This window comes from Notolepis coatsorum, assembly GCF_963971535.1.
Source record: "Notolepis coatsorum genome assembly, chromosome: 3".
Classification (NCBI taxonomy): domain Eukaryota; kingdom Metazoa; phylum Chordata; class Actinopteri; order Aulopiformes; family Paralepididae; genus Notolepis; species Notolepis coatsorum.
In genome coordinates, this window is record NC_140167.1 from 155,270,302 (window position 1) to 155,291,501 (window position 21,200).

Sequence of the window (21,200 nt, forward strand, 5' to 3'; positions counted from 1 at the left end):
AAGGCAATTTTCAACCAATCAGAACTTGAATGTGCCAATACACTTCCTGCAAAGAAAATGTCAACAAGGCGGGCGCCGCCATCTTTAAATGCCTATTTACCCAATGCAGCACTTATTTTTCAGCAAAGTCTAATAAAAGTGCAATAAACAAAACGGATACATTCACTGTGTGTTCTGCCTCTCATTTGTTGATGAAACAAAACTAACATCAACACAAATGACCACCAAGAGCGGATAGTTTAGTCTCAAAAAGGATCGGCAATGTTGTTAGCTACATTGTTAGCTACATGCTAACGTGACTGGAATATGCCAGTATAACAGTATAGCATTGTGGCTAGAAGCTAACGCTAGCTCACGTTAACCAGCCAGCACCAAACTGATGATATCGGGGGTATCAGTAGCTAGATAACATTAGAGACAACGCCGTGTGTATTAAACAAAGGTGAATAGATGACTGGGCCATTTTGTTTAATGCTTGTTAAGATTGAAAGAGGAGCTTGAGCTAACAGGGTCTGATAGCTAACGCTAGCTCACGTTAGCCAGCTGCTTATGCAATCGGTAATGCTAGCAGAATGAATGGATGTAAACTTTATTTAACATATTGCATAATGGGTACAATACAATACGGCTCAATACAAACAATTGTTAAGGGAATGCAGACTTAGTGTTGTGGCTTGGACTGGGGTCCTTATAACAATAACTTGACAACACATGGTAGCTGCAGCTATTTGGGACAGCTGTTGTCACCGGAAGGGCACGCAGATGGTCTCTACTGCGCATGGGCGTTGAGCAACAACGGCTCCGCGCAGATTACACGACATGTTGTCGGCGAGTTTTGGCGCTACTCAAGTTATACTCCTCAACGCTCAACAATTCCCACCACTTGATGTCACTCCCCTTCATGTCACCATCGCCGATCAATCCCTTCACTGACTCTGACTCTTTCTCCACTGAAGACTTCTTATTCTTAGGCCGATGCACCGTAGCTGCCTCCGCATACGACATCTTAAGCCACATGCTGAGAGAATTGTTGAATTATTTATGACTCGATTATGACATCATACTGTGCCATCACAAATGTTCTAGAATGTTTGATTATGACATCATACTGTGACATCACAAATATTCTAGAATATTCTATTATGACATGTAACCCAGGTTTCAGATTCATAACTATTTAGTCTCAGGGTGCTTTCTCACTCACCATTCGGGGTCAAATCAGAGCCGGATCGCATCAGAAAAGGGTGTGTCTGTCCTAGTGAGAACGCTCCCCCCGTCCCCGGGGACGCTGATTCGTCCCCGGGGGCGCTGAACCTGGACCGCTGAAATAGGTGGTTCCGGGTGCGCGCCAGTGGGAGCGGGGGAGGCTTTTGTATCAACTTGCTGACACACACAACACTGGCTCGCATTAGGCCTGGCAATTTTGTTTGCCATTGCTATGTCTATACATTGGTTTCTTGTTCGAATGCATTTATTTCTATTAGACCAGTGGTGCCCAACCAGTCGGCCGTGGTCGACCAGTAGATCAATGACATGCAATATAATTGCCACGAGCGATGGGCTAATGTTAGCTGCTGAACAGCTGCTGAACAGGCTAAGCTAACTAGCGTTAGCGTAAGCTAATTAGCGTTAACCCTGGGAAACGCTCAAAGCGGAATCCACGACACCAGTTCCATCAACTGACATGCAATATAATTGCTGCGAGTGATGGGCTAATGTTAGCTGCTAACTAGTAGATAGGTCTAGTAGACTAGATAGACTAGTAATAGGCTAAGCTAACTAGCGCTAGCGTAAGCTTAGCGTTAACCCTGGAGCGGACTGCACGACACCAGTTCCATTTGTGAGAAAAGGGGGGTGGGTTATATTGACAAGGCTTGACAACAGAGGTTTAAATATAACTTCATATTTATTGGTTATTTGTTTCTTTTATATCAGCATCCAGTCTCCACCGCCGTGTTAACACTCTTCCTGTGTTTACATTTTCGAGCGTGACATCGCCTACGGCAAGCTTACACGCTCAAAATGCAAACCGTAAACAAAACCCAGAGCGCACCAAGACTGAGTGTGTATGCAAACTAGAGGGGGGAGAGGGAGGGGGGAAGTTTGCACCCAAGGACGAAACGAGGACGGAACGGACCGGAACGGACTCGAATGGTGAGTGAGAAAGCACCCATAGAGACATAAATAGTTAATGCCATTGAATACGAACATAAATAGTTAATGCTATTATGTATAATGCTATTATGTAAGAACATTTGTGATGTCACAGTATGATGTCATAATAGAACATTCTAGAACATATAACCTTCTAGAACGTTTGTGGTGATGTCGTGAATAGACCTTTCTGGAACATAGAACATTCTGGGATGTTTGTGGTGATGTCATAATAGAACTTTCTAGAACGTAAAACATTCTAGAACCACCGTTGGTCATGATAGTGATGACACTGTATGAGGTAACATTCTAGAACATTTGGGTCTCTATATAAGCGGGTGGTTCCTCAGCTTCTCTCTCTTCCTCGGGATCTTTGACTGAATGGACTAAACTACATAGACTGAAACCTGCAATTCTCAACCAGCACCCCGTTCCACCCTGGAAGCAGTATCCCGGCGACAGCAAGAGCAGCTGAAAGTGATCGGTTGACGAGGTTGTAACAAAAAAGCGACAGTGCGGACTGGCTGACATAAACATCGTATCACAAACGCTGGACAAACTACTCCAGTCCAGAACCAGCAGCCCAGTCCAGCCTCAGAGATGCCTGCTAAGAGAAAGTCCTCGGGGTCAGACGACCATGGGCTCCACAAGAATAAAATCACCAGTTTCTGTAGGCCTCAGATCTATGGGGGCAGGTTACTGAGTGGAGAGGAAAAGTTCTCCAGTAAGAAGTGCCTGGCCTGGTTCTACGAGTATGCTGGGCCAGATGAGGTGGTCGGGCCCAACGGCATGAAGAAGTTCTGTGAGGACATCGGAGTGGAACCGGAGAACATTATTATGTTGGTTTTAGCCTGGAAATTAGAAGCACCAAATATGGGATTTTTTACTAAGGAGGAGTGGCTAAGGGGAATGACTCTACTACAGTGTGACTGTACAGAAAGATTACAGAGCAAGCTGGACTACCTCCGCTGTCAGCTCAACGACTCTGCAATCTTCCAGAATATCTACCGATACGCCTTTGACTTCTCCAGGAATAAGGACCAGAGGAGTCTGGACATGGACACAGCTAAGTCCATGTTGGCACTGCTGCTTGGGAGGACGTGGTCTCTTTTCCCTGTGTTTCATCAGTTCCTAGAGCAGTCTAAGTACAGCGTAATGAATAAAGATCAGTGGTACAACGTGTTAGAGTTCAGCAGGACAGTCAGCACAGACCTGAGTAACTATGATGAAAACGGAGCCTGGCCAATCTTGCTAGATGAGTTTGTTGAGTGGCAGAAAGCGCTCAACCGTAGCCTGCAACCGACCTTGATCAGCAACTTCTAAGACAATTCATCAGAGGCTGCTGGGACAACACCATGATAACCGAGCTGCAGCTAGAACAGAGAAAGAGAAACCCACCTACCTTTCTTAGAGAAGTTGTGTATACAATTTGCCATGGTTCCCTTGCTTCAGGCCCTTGTTACACACAGTGTTTTTGTGCTCGTTTTTATACGTTTTTGAATACGTTTGCTGTCCCTATTACATAGAAATGCCGTTTTTGCCGGATACGTTGTGGCCCTACTGAAAACGCTAAATTGTGTTTTCCGTTTTGGAGTAGCGCCAAAACTCGCCGACAACATGTCGTGTAATCTGCGCGGAGCCGTTGTTGCTCAACGCCCATGCGCAGTAGATACCATCTGCGTGCCCTTCCGGTGACAACAGAGCTGTCCCAAATAGCTGCAGCTACCATGTGTTGTCAAGTTATTGTTATAAGGACCCCAGTCCAAGCTACAACAGTCTGCATTCCCTTAACAATTGTTTGTATTGAGCCGTATTGTATTGTACCCATTATGCAATATGTTAAATAAAGTTTACATCCATTCATTCTGCTAGCGCCCGCCTTGTTGTCATTTTCTTTGCAGGAAGTGTATTGGCATTTGGCACATTCAAGTTCTGATTGGTTGAAAATTGCCTTCATGTTCGCCACCTACTGCCACCTACTGCTTTGGCAGTGTACTAGTGTTGTCACGATACTGGAATTTCGACTTCGATACGATACCTTGAAAAGTATCGATACTTCGATACCATTTCGATACCCAAAAAATAAAATATATATATATATATATATTTTTTTTTTTAACAAATGTAGCTTTTGTTGCTGGTTGATTCTCCTCAGCTTCGAGTCTGGTACTATAAGAGAAGATAAATATAACACTTTTAAAACCCTTTGTTTATCTTTAGATCACACATTCATCATTTCAAAATGATCATTTTTATTGCAAATGCAGAACATGGTATTTTCTCAAGCAGACAGATGTAAACACTGTAATCTGTGTTGCATGTACCTCACAAACTGAACAGTTAGTAACAGTTTTTATTTAAAGATAACGAGAGCAAGCGAGAGAGAGAGAGGTATCGGTAGATAGAGAGAGAGAGAGAGAGAGAGGTAGCGGTAGATAGAGAGAGAGAGAGAGAGAGAGAGCGAGAGAGAGAGAGAGGTAGCGGTAGATGGAGAGAGACAGAGAGAGAGAGGCTATGCTCGGAGCATTTTAGTAATGTTACATTTTCAACAAGATTGCTGCTATTTAAACACTTGGTGGAAACGGGGTAACGTTAACCTTATGTCGACTGTAGTATTGTATGACCTCGACATAACGTTTACACGTTAACGTTACTCCGTTTCCATGCAGTATTTATAACGGTGGCCAGCTAAGCTAAGGGAGCTAACTGCTAGCAGTAGCTAACGTTAGCTGGTAGCTGTAACGTTACAACGAATCAGCTGTTGATATTATGCGCCATCAGTAGACAACGTATCATGTATTAAACTAGAGTTAATGGTTTAATGCTTCAGTCACAGTGACGTTGAAAGAGCAGCTGTCACGAACCTCTTTAATTTCTTTATGGAGATCCGCGCTGGCACTGCTCTGTAACACCGCTTGCAAATAGCATTGGGGAAGCTTTAGCTTGTCCTTCGTTGTTTACTTCAAACCCGAAGTACCTCCAAACAGCACTTCTGCTGTTTTCTTTATCCACAAGCACAAGTTGCGGAGGCTCTGCATTTGCCATCATTTTCAGCTAAAAGCTCTTGTTTACAAATACAAACTGAAGACTGCTCTGTGAGGGGGAGGGCTGGACTCGGAGCAGGCGGAACAGCACATCAACAACTTGCTGTAGAACACTCGCCAGCTGGTACCGATACTGCAGAAAGTATCGGTATTTCTGGAAATGAGTATCGAAGCAGTTTTAAATATTCAGTATCGATATTGTCAGTAACACTATTTTGGACAATACCATAATGAAACCAAGTATATGTTCTTATATCGAGATATGATGGACTACTCCGGCCACTCCCAGCTGCCTACCAGAGAGTCATGTTTATAGGCCCAGGTCAATGGATACTTCACATTGTATAACATAATACTGAAAACATCTGGGATAATACATCTGGGACTCGCTCTGTTTCTTGGTATAATACCTTTCTTGCGACTCTAGGCTTTTTGTTATTCAAAAGCAAGCGGATAAAAAGGGATTTGATATCTTAGTCTAAACCACTTTTGGGGGCATTCGAGAGGGATAGAGGCAATGATATAAGTGAGCGTTGGTAGAACATTGGATTTCAATATTTCTGCTCTACCCCACAGAGACAATGGTGCGGCCATCCATCTGTTAGTGTCATCCTTAATAGACTGGAGGATACCAGGGGCATTAAGGCTACTAAAGATATTAGTAATAGGAGATATGATTGTGATTCCTGAATTGTTTTCCAAATAGAAGGGGTGCCCATGAGATCAGATTTAAATATGTGGATTTAAGTGAAATTGACTCACTCTTTTTATTAAGAACAGCTGGTATATAGAGGATGCTGGTTTGCTTAACTCTTTCTCTGCCATGCTGGCCGTGCATCCTGTGGTCAGTAGGCCAGCTTTTCGTGACTGTTTTCGCGATAATTCATGATCTTTGCAGAGCTATTTGTATATTCTATATTATAGCTATGGGGAAAATGGTATGGCTCATTTGACAGACACTATTTGCAGTACAACATGTAAAAAGGCGTTCGTTTCTACACACTGGAGTTTGTAGTTTATTACACGCTGAACATCGCCCATTTCTGAAATAATCCAGTCTTTTTCCATAGATCGCGAGATAGGACGCTTTATGTGCAATAAGCTTGAATCGTTCTGGTTGATTCCCTGAACCCCCAAATACTCTCAAATCAAAGGTATATAACATGTACTAAATCCGATAGTTAGAAAAACACATGTTACATACCTTAGCCAGAAGGTAATCCAAAAAGAATAATTCCAATGATCCCATCGGCGATCGTGATTACAAGTTTATGTAATTATTACGGCTGTCAAAGTTAACGCGTCATTAACGCGTTAACGCAAATCTTTTTTTTACTTCACTCAGGTGTATTATTGATACTCTCATTTATACTATGTTTGTTTCTGACTCAAAGTGTGTGTGTGTGCGTGCGTGTGTGTGTGTGTGTGTGTGTGTGTGTGTGTGTGTGTGTGTGTGTGTGTGTGTGTGTGTGTGTGTGTGTGTGTGTGTGTGATAGAGAGAGATGGGAGGTGTGAGTCCACAGCCCTTGTGTGGGTGAATGTAACAAGTTCCTAACGTTTTCTTTCCCCTATTATTTCATGCACACTTATCCATTGTTTTAAATTATAATTTCTTTTAAGTTATTTTGTGCATCACTCTGTTTTGAATTTGATGCAAATTTGCAATGCATGAGGGTCATCCTTTTGTGTTAAATGGCTGCATAAAGCAAGCATTTGTTGACTCTCATGTTGATAAGAGTATTACAACTTGAAAAAGATCAGTTTAAGGTAGATTGGCGGGGATTGAATTAAGGTGAGCAAGATATCGTCAGCATACAGTATGTCACTGTAGCAGGTATATATATAATATACTGTTATGTATTTCACGAATAATCCCTCCCTCACGTTTTATTTTAATTTGTTTATTGTTATTTTTATTCTCAAAGTCTTTTATTTTGAAATTGTCACTTCCTGCCGAAGTGACGTATTTCCCCTTGCACGTCCCTCTTCACGCCAGTCTATACTGGGTGTTTGAAGAGGTAAGATGGTCGCTCATCATCTCTAAACATATCTTTGGTCTAAAAGAACGTTATGATGGTTTAAATGTGTAAATAAGTTGCCGGGCAATGAACCAGTTGTATATAATAAGTATCTATGTTAAAGATGAGCAGTTGTGCACTTTTTGTAAAGCTATTTAGCAGTGGTGACGATCTTTTGTGTATGACACATGTGGTGTAGTCCTCGACCTGACGTTGTGGCATATTTCCTCTCTGCAGCCTGTGAGCTGAGGGCTCCATCTTGTGGCCAAGATAAAACAAGACAAGACATAACACTGTCTTGTGATATCTGTTTAACAGGTAAATGAGTGAATCTTATTAGTGGTTTTGTATTATTTTAATGTATTGTTTTATTCCATGTGTTATTTCAATGTTGATTCAAAATGGCAGTCTATACTGGGTGTTTGAAGAGCCTGTGAGCTGAGGGCGTCATCTTGTGGCCAAGATAAAACAAGACAAGACATAACACTGTCTTGTGATATCTGTTTAACAGGGCAAATAAATATGCTGAAATGGATCACGGCCTGTCTTCACTTCCTATGCACGACCGACATTGAAGAGTAGGCCTTAAACCAGCTACATCACTACTAGAACAGATTGCACATGCTAATGGTTTGAGGGTGATGATGAAGAGTAGGGGCCTGACGGGACAATAAAGTGCTAACTATAAAAAGCTTTTACTCATCTGGTCAATAGCTTTTTCAGCATCTAATGAGACTGGAGACTCACTGGAACCGGCCTCTAACATAATCAGTGCACTACCCTCTCCAAACCAAGTGCAGAATATCTTAGTCAGGATCTTATAATCACAATTTAACAGGCTTAAGGGACAATGATTAGCCATTATAATTGGATCTCTACCTGGTTTTGGTAACAAATGGCCCTGCACCTAGAGGGGAGCATGGATTCAGATTCTAACATTTCATTGAATAACAACAATAAGTATGGAGAAAGCTGCTCTTTAAGACACTTATATTTCTATTCTATTCCCAGGCCGTTGTTCCCTGGAGTTCTTCCTCAAGGCCGTCTTCATGATTGCAATCTCAATCTCAGCCAGTGTATTATTCAAGTATATCCCTATCAACCTAACTAACTCCAATGTCCAATAACAATTCAGCTTAATTTGCATTGTTTACTCTACCATATCGTTTGGAGTAATACTTTTTAAAGGATTGATTAATTATAGCTGCATCACATTGTAAGATACCATTCTTGATGAGCTAACATCCTCCCTGCCTTAATTGTCTCCTGTTTCAAAATATAATCTACACAGATGAAAAAGAGCAAATGGCGTCTCCTAATGTATAAGCTTCTGCAAGTCTGCCCTATGGTGAGGAGTGAGTTCCTCAAATACAAGGTGCTCCTCTAATCTGTTGAGTTTTAAATTGTATTGAGATTTTACCTCACCACACTTTCTTTCCTCAGCTGATGAAAGGCGAATAAACTAGCCCCCCACAGGTGGCCTTGAAGTGGCTACATTTAAATTTGACACCAAAAGATATGAGGGAGATACATTTTTCATGTTTAAGAAGCGATTTGTATTGAGTCGCCACGGTCTGGATTGACATTCTGAACCAATTTTGAATACATCATAATGTAATCTATCCTTGAGTACGAGTTATGCGCCCCAGAATAAAAAAGTGTACTCTCGCACATCTGGCTTGACTAGGCGCCATACATCTATTACCACAAGCTGAGGCAGAAACTACTTCACAGCAGCATATTTCTGTGAGGGGAGGGGTGGCCTGGATCGATTCAACGCAGGGTCAGAAACCAAATTGAAATCACCGGCTATAATGAGAGGACCTTCCATGGACTGAGATATCATTGGCCATAAAGAAGCAAATAACTTTGATTGTTTGCGTATTTGGGGCATAATAGGTTCATCAGTATTAGCTTTTCAGTTTATAACCAGCCTGAAACAATTATATATCTTCCCTCCTGGACATAATGTATACTGGTGGATTTAAAAGGCTTCCTTTACCACCAGGAGAGCAGAATACCTGTCCTACCCATCTCTATAGTCTTTATGTATTCTGATGGATTCAGATGAGTCTCCTGCAGCATGGTAATATCACTTTTCAATATTTTTAATTGCAATTTGAAATATACCAGTATTTTATGTGTTTTAGTTGTATTTTGGATGCCATTTACATTTAGGCTAACCAAGGTAACTTTGTTCAATCGTGTATATCCATTCAATAAAAAGTGCATTGTGTAAACCAATATGCTGATAGTATAGTGTGCCCCTGGGGGGCGCCCCATCACAGGCCACACGCTAGCTCTGTCCATGAGCTTTGTATGTACAGTATATAGAAAGCTCTATAACAAACTGCCACGGATTCTGAGGGGTAAGTCAATAACTCGTCCTAACTAAATATTGCAAGTTCACATTGTGTTTTCGAAGGGATCAGGAGAAACCTCAAAGAGTCTCGACAAAGGCCGGGGGGGGGGGGGGGTGAAAACACAAGCTGCTGCTGAAATACAATATAAGTCTCCTTTCAAATCTTCCAGCCGAGATGTTCTTCTGTGGTTTTCTGTTAAAGCTCGACGAACGCTCTGTGTTGCTAATGTAACACATTACTATCACTGTTAACCTGTCAGGTCAACCTGCTGATCTTACTGGCGACCAGTGGTGGCAGCACGAGCGTCCGCTGACTGGAGGATTTGAAAGGTAATCACTGAGGCCGATCATTATCATATCATGGGGTGCTCACATAACATACATATCAAATTGTATTGATGTTATTAACCATTCAACTTATTTCACAATCCTCATTACATTCATATCACCTAACATTATAGCTTCTAAAGGTAGAGTTTTCTGTACTTTTCACAGTGTACTGACCTGAAACACATAGTAGGCCTAATGGTCACATGCAATGAAGACACGACCTGTTCACGTTCCGGTCCAAATCTCCTCTGGGGAGAGGGCAGAAACCGTCACATAAGGGGGACATGGCGCATCACCTGAACTAATTGGTTCCGCCCTCCACTTCCTGCATAATCTATGGCTTCTCCTCACAGTAAATGTGAAATTAGTTAATTATATTAGCATGCAGCTGGCAACATGAAGTCTACCACAATCCTTCTAATAATAATAATTAGATATAAACAATTGCAAAGATTACATATTCTTGAGAGTACCACATGCACGTCTCCTCGATTCCTCTGCAGAAACACCTTGAGGAGCGCTGGCCATCCCACATTGGCTGTTTATTGGTGGCTGCTCCACTAATCGCTGGTCTCTCCACCATAGTAAACATATGATGATGGTGACGGGGAGGCTGGTCAGGATCTGGCATTGATCTTAACGTGCAATGTGCACAATCTCCTGGGGGCCGGCTGGTTGCTAGGTCGGTCTAGTACAGTATGTAGCATAGGATCTTGTCCAGCGTGATATACTGTAACTATCCTCCACCTCAGCACCTTCTTTCAGCCCCACAAGTCTCATATTGTTTTGATGGCTTCTGTTCTCCATGTCATCCACTTTGTGCTGTAAAGTCTTGATCTGCTTGGTAGCTTGGGACAGCTCAGCGGTGGATCTCTCCCCCTAATCCTGCCTAATCTTTTAAGTATAGCTCTAGTATCTTTGTTAAGGCTGGAAATTAACTTGGAAATGCTGCCCATTTGAGTTCCAGAATCTTTGAGCTGTGCAGCTATATTTATGACCCATTTTGTGTCTTCTGACTCGTCCTCACTTTCCACCTGTCGCTCAGTGGTGTAGTAGGCCAACTTGGCCCTGGGGGACGCCATGTTATCAACCAGACCAGACCAGCTTGGCCCATTTTTCTTCTTATTGCTTTTGGTATTTTTCATTTAATTTCAAACCTTTATTTATACAGGTAAAAATGTCATTGGCATATTTACAAGAGCGACCTGATCCACCAAACAAACATAACAAATACATAAAACAAGTTCCAGACAAATACAAGACAAGTAACACAACTAAAAGTCTAAGAGAGGCTAAAATCTAGATCAATTAAATTAAGCGCAAGCACAAGAACAGGCCCCCATGGATGCCATTTCAATATTGCGTATAAGAAGTTTAAAATCCCCAATGTCCAATTTGATTTCAGCTGGTTCTAGGCATACCCGGTTATTTGATCATTATGTTACCCACATCCAATATTGCAGATCAAATATGACTCAAGATCCAGCAATATCATATCAAATGTACCACCAAAATTTTTGTAAGAAACATATTTTAGGTTCAACTTTAAGTAGAACATTTTAAAGTTGACAAGCGAATAAGCTGCCATTTTCTTTTTGTAAACACGTAATTAGTTTAACCATGTTATTGTAATAAAACTGAATAAAAGGCAATGGTAATACAGTTAGTCTTGGCGGTATGGTTGTCTTAACACTTTGAGTGCCACTCCGGGTTTTCCTTTTTACCCCCTGAATGCCACGGTCCGCTCCAATGTTAACGTTAATATCGCCTAATCTATGTTTTAAATTATGGCTATGTGTCTAATCTGCCCGTCGCTTATCAAAGACTGCTTTTCCAGTCAGTGCTGTCAAGGCAGATTGGTTTTTTATCACTTCATTTCCGTTTCAGAGCATTTAGAAAAGCACTCGTTTTGAGATACAAAAAAAAAACAGTTCATTCTGGACCATTCTGTGAAAATCGTCTTTTACTGTAATTCCAGAACGTTGTTATTTGTCGGCCTATTTATGAATCGCTTTCAAATAAACGCTAGATGATCAGTATTATACGTGCACGCAAGCACATTCGGGCCGCGCACGGATAATCGCCGTTTTCATTTCCTCTTCGACTTTTACATTGAAACCGAAAGAGCCCATTTCACAAAACAGCCTATATCTTCATCAAAATTAGTCTGATTATCCTAACACTGATAACATAGATTCCTTACCTGACATCAGATGGTATCCAACTGGTATATTCCAATTCCTGATCACCATTCGAAAAAATCGATAAGTGTATTGATCCAACGTGTGTACAGTGCAGTATATGATTCCGCGGGGCTCAGAGCCCCCTGAATGAACGCTGGTACTCCGGCTGCATCAGTGGACTGGAAAATGTGGAGTACCGTTTTTTTTTCCTATCCATTTTCATTGAGTCCATTCCAAAATCCCTTATGTCATCTGGGAGACGATAGAGGGCGCTTTTTTCCACATATGATCGCCGGCGCCGCTCGGGTATACTCGGGTAGGCTCGCGTGATGCAATATGATTTCAGATCGCAAAAAAAAAAAAAAAAAAAAATCTCGTGTGTGGCAGTGAAAGTGTTATGGGGGTGCTCTCTGCTGCAAGATAGTTAAAGCACAACTTCGTACAGAGATGATAAAGCATAACAGCACACTGAAGCTAAACAGCAGGGAGCCCTGCAAATGAATCCCCCATACGGGGTGTAACTTACACAGTACAACATTAGGGTAATTGCATACGGTACCAAGCAGAACCACAGCAGATGGAGGCTGGGGTTATGGCGGGGTCGCCGGTACAGTAGCAGCAAAATACTTGGCACAACATCAGTGTGTGTGAATAGACTGCCGTGTGGGTGGGATGATGAGGCTGTCGCAGCTCCACACAGACACCCTGCCAGCACATAATGCCTTCTATACAGTGAAATGTATTCATACTGCTCATCGTTTAACATTCAGCAGAAAATACAGGCAGAAAAGTGTTCTTGTGCTGCCGTTTAGCATTTGATATTTGCACCCGGCTGTACTGTTCTGGCCCCACCCCAATCTGGGACACTCTTTGGAGGTGGGTGGGGGCTCACCCCAATCTGTGACACTCTTCGGAGGTGGGTCGGGGCTAACCCCAATCTGGGACACTCTTCGGAGGTGGGTGGGGGCTCGTTGGGGTGGGGAAGAGCAATCTGATCCCAGGAGAAAAGTGTTGCTGCTCAGCTACCTGCCGCCATGTTTAACTAATTTTAAACTTGTACTTAAGTTAGTCAGTGTAACATAGCCTGCATGTATTTCTTTGTTATTCCACTGTTTTTCAAATATTAGTTATTTCTTGTTAGTAAGTTTATTTTTACTTGCTTTACTTAAGTTGCTTTACTAATTGTGCAAATAAAAATATAAGTGCAAATGTATTTTTTTGTTCATCTCCCTCTGACTGGCGATATGGTTCCGTTAGCCTTTTGCTAAAGCTATAATTAAATTGTAAACAGAGTTGTAAGTTGGTAGTGCCCTGCTATCACATAGACACCCCTCCATCCCAGTCTCCCCACCCTCCCTCTCACTCTCAAGCCTACATTGTGCATTTTTCAAGATCATGTAGTAGGCAGAGACAGACTGAAACTGTTTTCCTTTACATCTTTAAAACGTCGCTGAGAGATAATGAGTGATAAGAGTTTGTCCTTCAGTGATGTCATCAGAGGACACTGAATCCTTGTGTTATTTACAGCTCAATGACATGATGTCGATGGAATAACGCAGCATAGCCTAAAGGTTTATGGAGGGATGCTGTTGGTAAAATTAGAGTATAGATGGTATTACGTTACCATTGACTAATGAAAAGTTCTTGTTGTCTTGTCAATGTAACATAATAGGAAACGGTAGCCAAAGTAACAAAAAGATGTTTAATTATATTTACCATGGTTTAAAGTGAAGGGATAACATAAAGATGACGACAAACAAACCACAGGACTGTACAGACAGGATCAGCCACCACACACAGGGGAGAACAGAACACATATGCACAAGGGGATGACGAGAACAAGAAACACCTGGGCTGATTACAAATGGATACACATGGGAGGGAAAACGACAAAGAACTACAAGACCAAGACAGGGGACTACAACCAGACATCACACATCACACTGGGGAACACCTGATCAGGATACAAACACATGAAGACAGGATACAAACACACCCACACGTAACAGATGGGTTTCTTGTCCACGTCAGACTTCCCCCGCATTAAGGAGGCAAAAAGGAACGTAATCCTGGTCAGAACAATGGGGCAGACTAGGGGTGCACCGATGTATCGGTCGAGTATCGGTATCGGCCGATAAGTGCCTTGTTGACTGCAATCGGCCTATCGGCCGATAAGCTTGAATGTGCCGATGGCAGTAGCCGATAAATATCCATTAATTTGTGTAGCGTCAAAAGACAAAAAAAAGTTCACTCGCGACCTGCACAACGCCGTCCCCAGTCCCCCACACACACACACACACACAAGCTACTGCATCAAAGTTACTACTTATGATTAACAAGGCATTCGTTTTGTGGCATTAACGTTATATAGTTAGTGTTACACGTTCAATAACATCAGCATATTATTTACCCGAACGTAGCAAGCATTATGCGTTCATACTAGCTCAGTTCCTTCCGTTGCTCATAGAGCCCTGAGTTTTACCCATTCTGCAATCTGTTAATAAAGTTTTCAATCAGACACATGTATAGAAAGGCTTTGTTTTATTATAACATTCGTTGCAGTAAAATCATTATGCCTCGTTTAAGTCATCCTGCGGAGCTAAAAGCTAAACGTCGGCCGCGCCGCCGTTGTTGTTGTTGCTAGAGCTGCCGCGATAACCGCATTACCGCAGTATCGCTGTTGCATCACGCCCACCGCAGAGTTGGGCTGAATACCGCATCACCGCTGTTTTTTTTTATAATAACAAAGTAGCGCCCAGACGTTGGACTTGCGGCTCTGCAGATATACCCTACTCGGTTCCAAGCGACCCTATTGGGTAGAAGTGGTACCAGAAAAGTCATGTGAAACATTGCAGACCACTGATTGGTCAGAAGAGAGACGCGTCACACGTTGGAGTCTCTGAACAAAAACAGAAAGCCGCCATCTTTACTGCCTCGCTAAGGATGTATTTCATTCAGGATTTGTTTGCGACAGCACCAAGTGTAATAAACAGAAAAGGATGGATTCACTGTGTATTCTGCCTCATTTATTGATGAAACAAAACCGACATCAACCCAATTTACCACCGAGCGGAGAGTTTAGTGTCACAACAAGATCGCTGATGTGTTAAGTTTGTTGTTGTTATTAGCCTAATACTAACGTCAGCAGATATACACGAGAGGTAACGTTAAACCCGGGTTGCTTGGTAGAATAGACACAATGAGGTAACGTTAGCTTTAGCACAATAGACACAACGAGAGTCTGGTTAATGTTGTTATTGATTGATTGATTGAAACTGTGTTAAACTCTGGCTTGCTGCAAGCCCTCGGACATGGCTATGCCCACGGAGCTTTCAGTGTACACAAGCGGCCCCGCCTGCATCCCCACACGGACACAAACGGAGTAGTACCTGGCTGCAGTGGAAAAGGAACGAAGTACCAGGTACCTAAAGCGGGTCGAGTCGAGTAGGTACTATGCAGTGGAAAAGCGCCATTAGACTAGAGGCAGGCTATATGCTATAAAGAGTAGACTACTAAAAAAAAAAAATGCATTCAAATTTTATTTTTTTTTTGTGCGCACTGTGCGGTAATAACCGCGGCGATAGGAAATATTTTGCAAATTTGTGCGGTAAGGAAAATATCAATACCGCGGCAGCTCTAGTTGTTGTAGAATACCTCTCGTCAAAATCAATGGCGGACAAAAGCGGAAGTAAAAAATGTATACGCGCTTGCCGATTGGTGGTAACAGCAGAGGCGGGTGCAAGCGGTGTGTGACGTAATTGGCAGAATCGACTGTCAATCAAAATTTCATTGGTTGAGACAATAGTATCCAGCTGCAGCCCAGCCGGTAGACCATACTGGGAGAACTAGTATCCAGCTGCAGCCCTGCAGAACATACTGGGAGAGAGATAGTGCTATTTCTTGATGTTTCCTTTTTTTAAGTAAGTAAAGAGGCCTATGTTCATATCGGTGAGCACAATTTGTAACACAAATATAGTAGTTTCATAAAAAAATATATATATTACAAAAAATATATATATTAAAAGAAAATTTAAATGTTGCCACAAATATCGGTATCAGCCGATTGTGTTAGTTGAACAATCGGTATCGGTGGCAAATTTTCATATCGGTGCATCCCTAGGGCAGACAACAACATATTTGCATTTGTTAGCCATGCTAGCGAACCAATCAATCCATGCCAATGCAAGATATATAAAAGGTGAAGGACTCACAGCCATGCTGATCTGGCAAAATGATATCTGTAACTGAGGGGTACAATTCCCTGACTGTATTGATAAGTATGGTATCATTAAACCACTACCGCTTTATGTACTTTAATTACTGGCCATACAGTACATGATATATAAATATGATGAACACTTCCCACAATGAATCGGTTCCACACAAAGGTGTAATCAAGTATTTATTGCAGCAAAAGGTACATAATATACTTCTCTGTATCTTACTTTGGATGCGCTTATAAGGCAAAGGAATGTGCGTAGGCAAATCAATAATGAATGTCCATTCTCTGGTTACGCAGGAGGTAATTATACAACCTGAATCTTAGGGAATTATATCTATGGTACACTAGTAATATATAGCGGGAGATACTGGAAGGGTCCCCCCGGTTGTAAGCCAGCAGGGGTAGAGGATCTGTCGGTAGTAGAGAGTCTGGTCAACGATGACTAAGGAGACTCCAAGTACAGGAGACGGTGCAATAGCCTCTTGATCCACAGACGAATACAGCTATTCTCCGTAGACTGTAGCTCCACAGTGAAGAAAGCTAGCCGGCCTCAGGCTCTCTGAGGCGCAGACTCGACTGGTCTCCTCACAGTTATTAATTCGCACGCGGTCTCAATGCTCTATTTGGGGCCAAACAGGCCATACTTCACCGCACGGAGTATCGTGGGTGAGGCTTCAACTTATTGGGTAACTCTACGACTTCTGACTAAGTGCTTCTGTATTCACCTGCGCCATATTTATATGCACGGCGAACAAACTAGTGCCAACCTCATTTCTGTCTCGTATCCCTGGGCAAGGCCGGGCATGCACAGACATGTCTTGACGGTGGCCTTGAACCTGACTCTGGAGGCATGGCTCTGGCGCCTGTGGACCGCTGTCCAATAGGAGAACGAAATATTATGGTCTGTACTAGGCTAAAGGGACATTCCGTGTATATGTACAAGGAATATACAAGGGATATCAAACGATATACAAATACTATGCAATATATATCAATAAATAAATATATATATTCGGTTTAATCTGATCCTTTGTAACAGCCGCCTCCTAATTAGTCCCACCTAATTAGCTAAGCAGAGACAGATTAACCGCACTGTCCACTACTCAATGTCTGTTGTGAGGGGTCGGGCAGTTCACAAAGTCATGGGGTCATGGTCGTCATCGATAGTATCGGGGAGCCTTGGCAGTTCTATTAGCCTCGCCACGGGTCGGGTGTAGATCCGTCCTTGGACGAGCACTTCGGCTGCTCGGACCTTTCCGTCGGCACCGGTGATCACTTTGCTTACGCGGCCAGCCGGCCACATAGCTCGGGGTAGTGACTGGTCGATAATCATGACGACTGTTCCTTCTGTCAAATTGTCTCTCTCTTTCACCCATTTCTGGCGGGTCTGTAGAGACGGTAGATAGTGGAGTAGGAAGCTGTTCCAAAACTTGTCAGCCAATACTTGACTGTACCTCCACATTCTTCGGCCGTTCGCTTCTTCAGGCCTGTACATTGTCTGTGGTAGCGCGGGGTCCAGCCGCCCCATCAAGAGTGTGTTGGGGGTGACTGGGTCGACATCTGCTACATCACTTGAGACGTAACCGAGGGGCTTTGAGTTCAATACTCCCTCGATCTCCGTGAGGACTGTCATTAGGACTTCTTCCGCCACGGTCTGGGCCCCAAGCACGGCGTACAGGGCTGTCTTTATTGCACATACTTCTCGTTCCCAAGTTCCACCGAAGTGAGGTGCGTTCGGGCGATTAAACTGGAAGTCAATCTGGGATGGAGCGAGGTGGGTCTTAAGTTCTGGGCCCATAGCTTGGAAGCTCTCTCTCAGCTCTCTTTCTCCGCCTTTGAAGTTTGTCCCGTGATCAGACAATAATATAGACGGTTTGCCTTTCCGCGATGTGAATCTTCGGAAGGCCATAAGGAATGAGTCTGTGCTCATGGTTGGAAGGAGTTCTATATGCATCGCTCGGGTGGTCATGCATTTGAATACAATACCCCACCGCTTCTCGGTTCCTCTTCCTTTCTTTATATACAGCGGGCCGAAACAGTCCATACCGGTGGAGTGAAAAGGCTTGTCGCCGAGTCGGAGGCGACAGGGAGGTAGGTCAGCCATCCGGGGTATACTGGGCTGCGCTCGCCACTTACGACAGTCTAGACAGGTTCGCTGGAAGCGCCGCACTGCTTCTCTCCCTTGCAGTATCCAATAACGACGTCTGATCTCCGCGAAGACTCTCTCTGCCCCGGCGTGATGCACATCCTCGTCGTATTTCTTTATGATCAGCTCTGTGACCTTGTGTCGGCTGTTTAAGACTATCGGGTACTTGACGTCATCCGGTAAGTCTGGAGCTCTCCGCAGACGACCACCCACTCTGATGAGACCATGGGCGTCGCTCTCGGGGGCTAGGTGGAGCAGTCTGCTGTCTGATGGGACGGGCTTTGCTCCCTGTAGACAGTCTAGCTCATCGGGGAACGAGTCTCTCTGGGCTCGTTGTAGTAGAAGAAGTTCTGCTTCTTCGTAGTCAGCTGCTGTAATGTCAGTAGTGAGCTGAACCTCTGGGTGGTGCCACAGGAATGTCTTTAGCTGCGCACTCTCTAGGGTGAGGCAATCGTCTATGTCGGGGTCTGTGGAGACGAGTGTGTTCAATCCACAGAACATAGATTTCTTGTTTTCGGCCTCCTCTTTACTCGCTTCCCGTGGGGTGGGTGTAGGCCACTCTTCTTCCGGGAGCTTGAGGAACTCTGGCCCGTCACTGTATAGGTTGTGACGGGTGAGGTCATCCAGGGACATTCCCCGGGTGATGACGTCAGCTGGGTTGTGTTTTGTGTCCACATACCTCCAGCTTGCTACTTCTGTTAAATCTTGAATCTCTGTGACTCTGACTCCCACGAAGACCTTGTATCTGCACGAATCAGACCGGATCCATGTGAGTACTGTCGTGGAGTCTGACCACAAGATTGTTCTTTGCACCGGAATGGTGAGTTCACGTTGGATTAACGTGGCGAGTTGCGCTCCTGCTAGGGCTGCGCAGAGCTCTAGACGCGGGATAGATTGTTGCTTTCGTGGGGCTATTCTTGAGCGAGCCAGGATGAAAGCAGTATGTATTTCTCCTCCCTCCTCTCGGGCACGCAAGTAGGCCACCGAACCGTAGGCTACTTCGGAGGCGTCGCTGAAGACGTGCAGGTCCATCTGGCACGTCTCCGGCCTCACTGTGGGTGGGAAGTAGCTGCGGCGTATGTTGACACCTGGGAGTGAGCTGAGTTCCGTCTCCCACTCTCTCCATGTGGATGCAAGGTGTTCGGGTATGGGGTCGTCCCAGCCCTGGTCCTTGTCCCATAACGCTCTTACAATCATCTTTGCCCTGGTGGTGTAAGGTAGAATACATCCCAACGGGTCGTATTGTCTGGCGAGTGTTCTGTATACACTCCGTCTGGTGGTCGGTAGTGCAGTCGACCTTCCCTGCTCCTTGGTCAGGGGTGTGTGTTTATAATGGAGCGAGTCTGTTTTGAAGCGCCAGACTAGTCCTAATGTCATTTCTTGGGCTTCTCCTGGGATGGTCGCCATCCAGGTCTCGCTGCTTGCTGCCTTGTCCTCTGGGGAGAGGCTGCGCAATACTTGCGGGTCGCTGCTGGCCCACTGCCTGAGATCAAAGCCGCCCTTGATCAGGGAGGCGCGGAGCTTGAGTAGAAGGGCCTCGGCTTCTTCTGGCGTCGAGACGCTTTGCAGACAGTTGTCCACGTAGAAACTATTTCCTACACTTTGTCGGACCTCTTCATCAGCTGCTGGGTCCTCTGCGACGTGCTTTTGCAGTGCAAACGTAGCACAGCATGGGCTGCATGTGGTTCCGAAAGGGAGGACTTCCCATTGATAGATGGCTGGTTGCTCATCCCAGATCCTCTCTCTCCATAGGAACCGCAGCAGGGGCTTGTCCTCCTCCACTAGTCTCACCTGCAGGAACATCCCTTTGATGTCGCCGCTGATGGCCACCTTGTCTTGGCGGAAACGTAGTAACACGCCTAGTAGAGAGGGGCCGAGTGTTGGGCCGGGCAAGAGCTCTTTATTCAGATTTTGTGATCCGATCTGGTAGCTGCAGTTGAACACAATACGATCCTTGCCGTTGTGGTGGACTTTGTGGTGCGGCACGTACCATGATTCGGTCGTCTGATCGGCCTCTTTAATGTCAATTTTCTTTATGTGTCCCGCTATGATTAGCTTGTTAATCTCAGCGCGGTACACCGTCTCTTGAGCGGGGTCTCTGGCTAGGCGCCGCTCTGTGTTCAATAGATACCGCTCCGTCGCTTCTTTTGGGGCGTGGAAGGTAGGCATACCCTCTCGCCTCAGGGGTGGAGTTGCGTATCTCATCACTCCGTTGACTTTGACTCTCTTTGTCCCCTGCTCGAGGAGGGCTATAGCGTAAATGTCTTCCTTGGAACGAATGTCTTTCTTTTCGTTCTTAAAGGGCATTGTCTCTAGTGTCCATAGCCTCTCGACATGCTGTAGGAGGGTGGTGTCTTCTTCTGTCACTCTGGAGTGGAGGCAGTTAGTGGCTGCTGTTCGGTTAAGAGACTTAGCGAGGGGGCCTTGTAATGTCCATCCTAGGCGGGTCTCGACTGCTGCAGGACAGCCTCTGGGCCCTGTGTGGACCCGGTCTATCGGGACGATGAGGTCTGCATGGTCGGAGCCTATCAGCAGGGTCGGGGTGGCACCGTCTATGAGCGGTATAGGTAGTTGACGCAGGTGCACATATTTATCGATCAGCTTGGCGATGGGGTAGGTGTACTGCGACAGGCCTATTTCTTGGCTGGTGAAAGCATTAGTAATCCTATACCGTCTCTCTGGCTGCCCGCTTGCTGCGATAGTGAAGGAGACATTCTCGCCCTTTATCGTCTTTAGATCTC

General features: G+C 44.4%; 2 protein-coding genes across 2 annotated transcripts in view; both read left to right on the forward strand.

The window, feature by feature from the left end:
- vwc2l (von Willebrand factor C domain containing 2 like) overlaps nucleotides 1–21,200 on the forward strand; it is a gene marked incomplete at both ends in the record, with an annotated part of 198,283 nt that overhangs the window by 102,899 nt on the left and 74,184 nt on the right. The window lies entirely within an intron of this gene.
- LOC311225090 (DCN1-like protein 5) lies at nucleotides 2,755–3,477 on the forward strand (the record flags this gene model as incomplete). Its single annotated transcript, XM_084310296.1, has 1 exon — nucleotides 2,755–3,477. The coding sequence occupies one exon, from the start codon at nucleotides 2,755–2,757 to the stop codon at nucleotides 3,475–3,477; it is 723 nt and encodes a 240-aa protein (XP_084166422.1).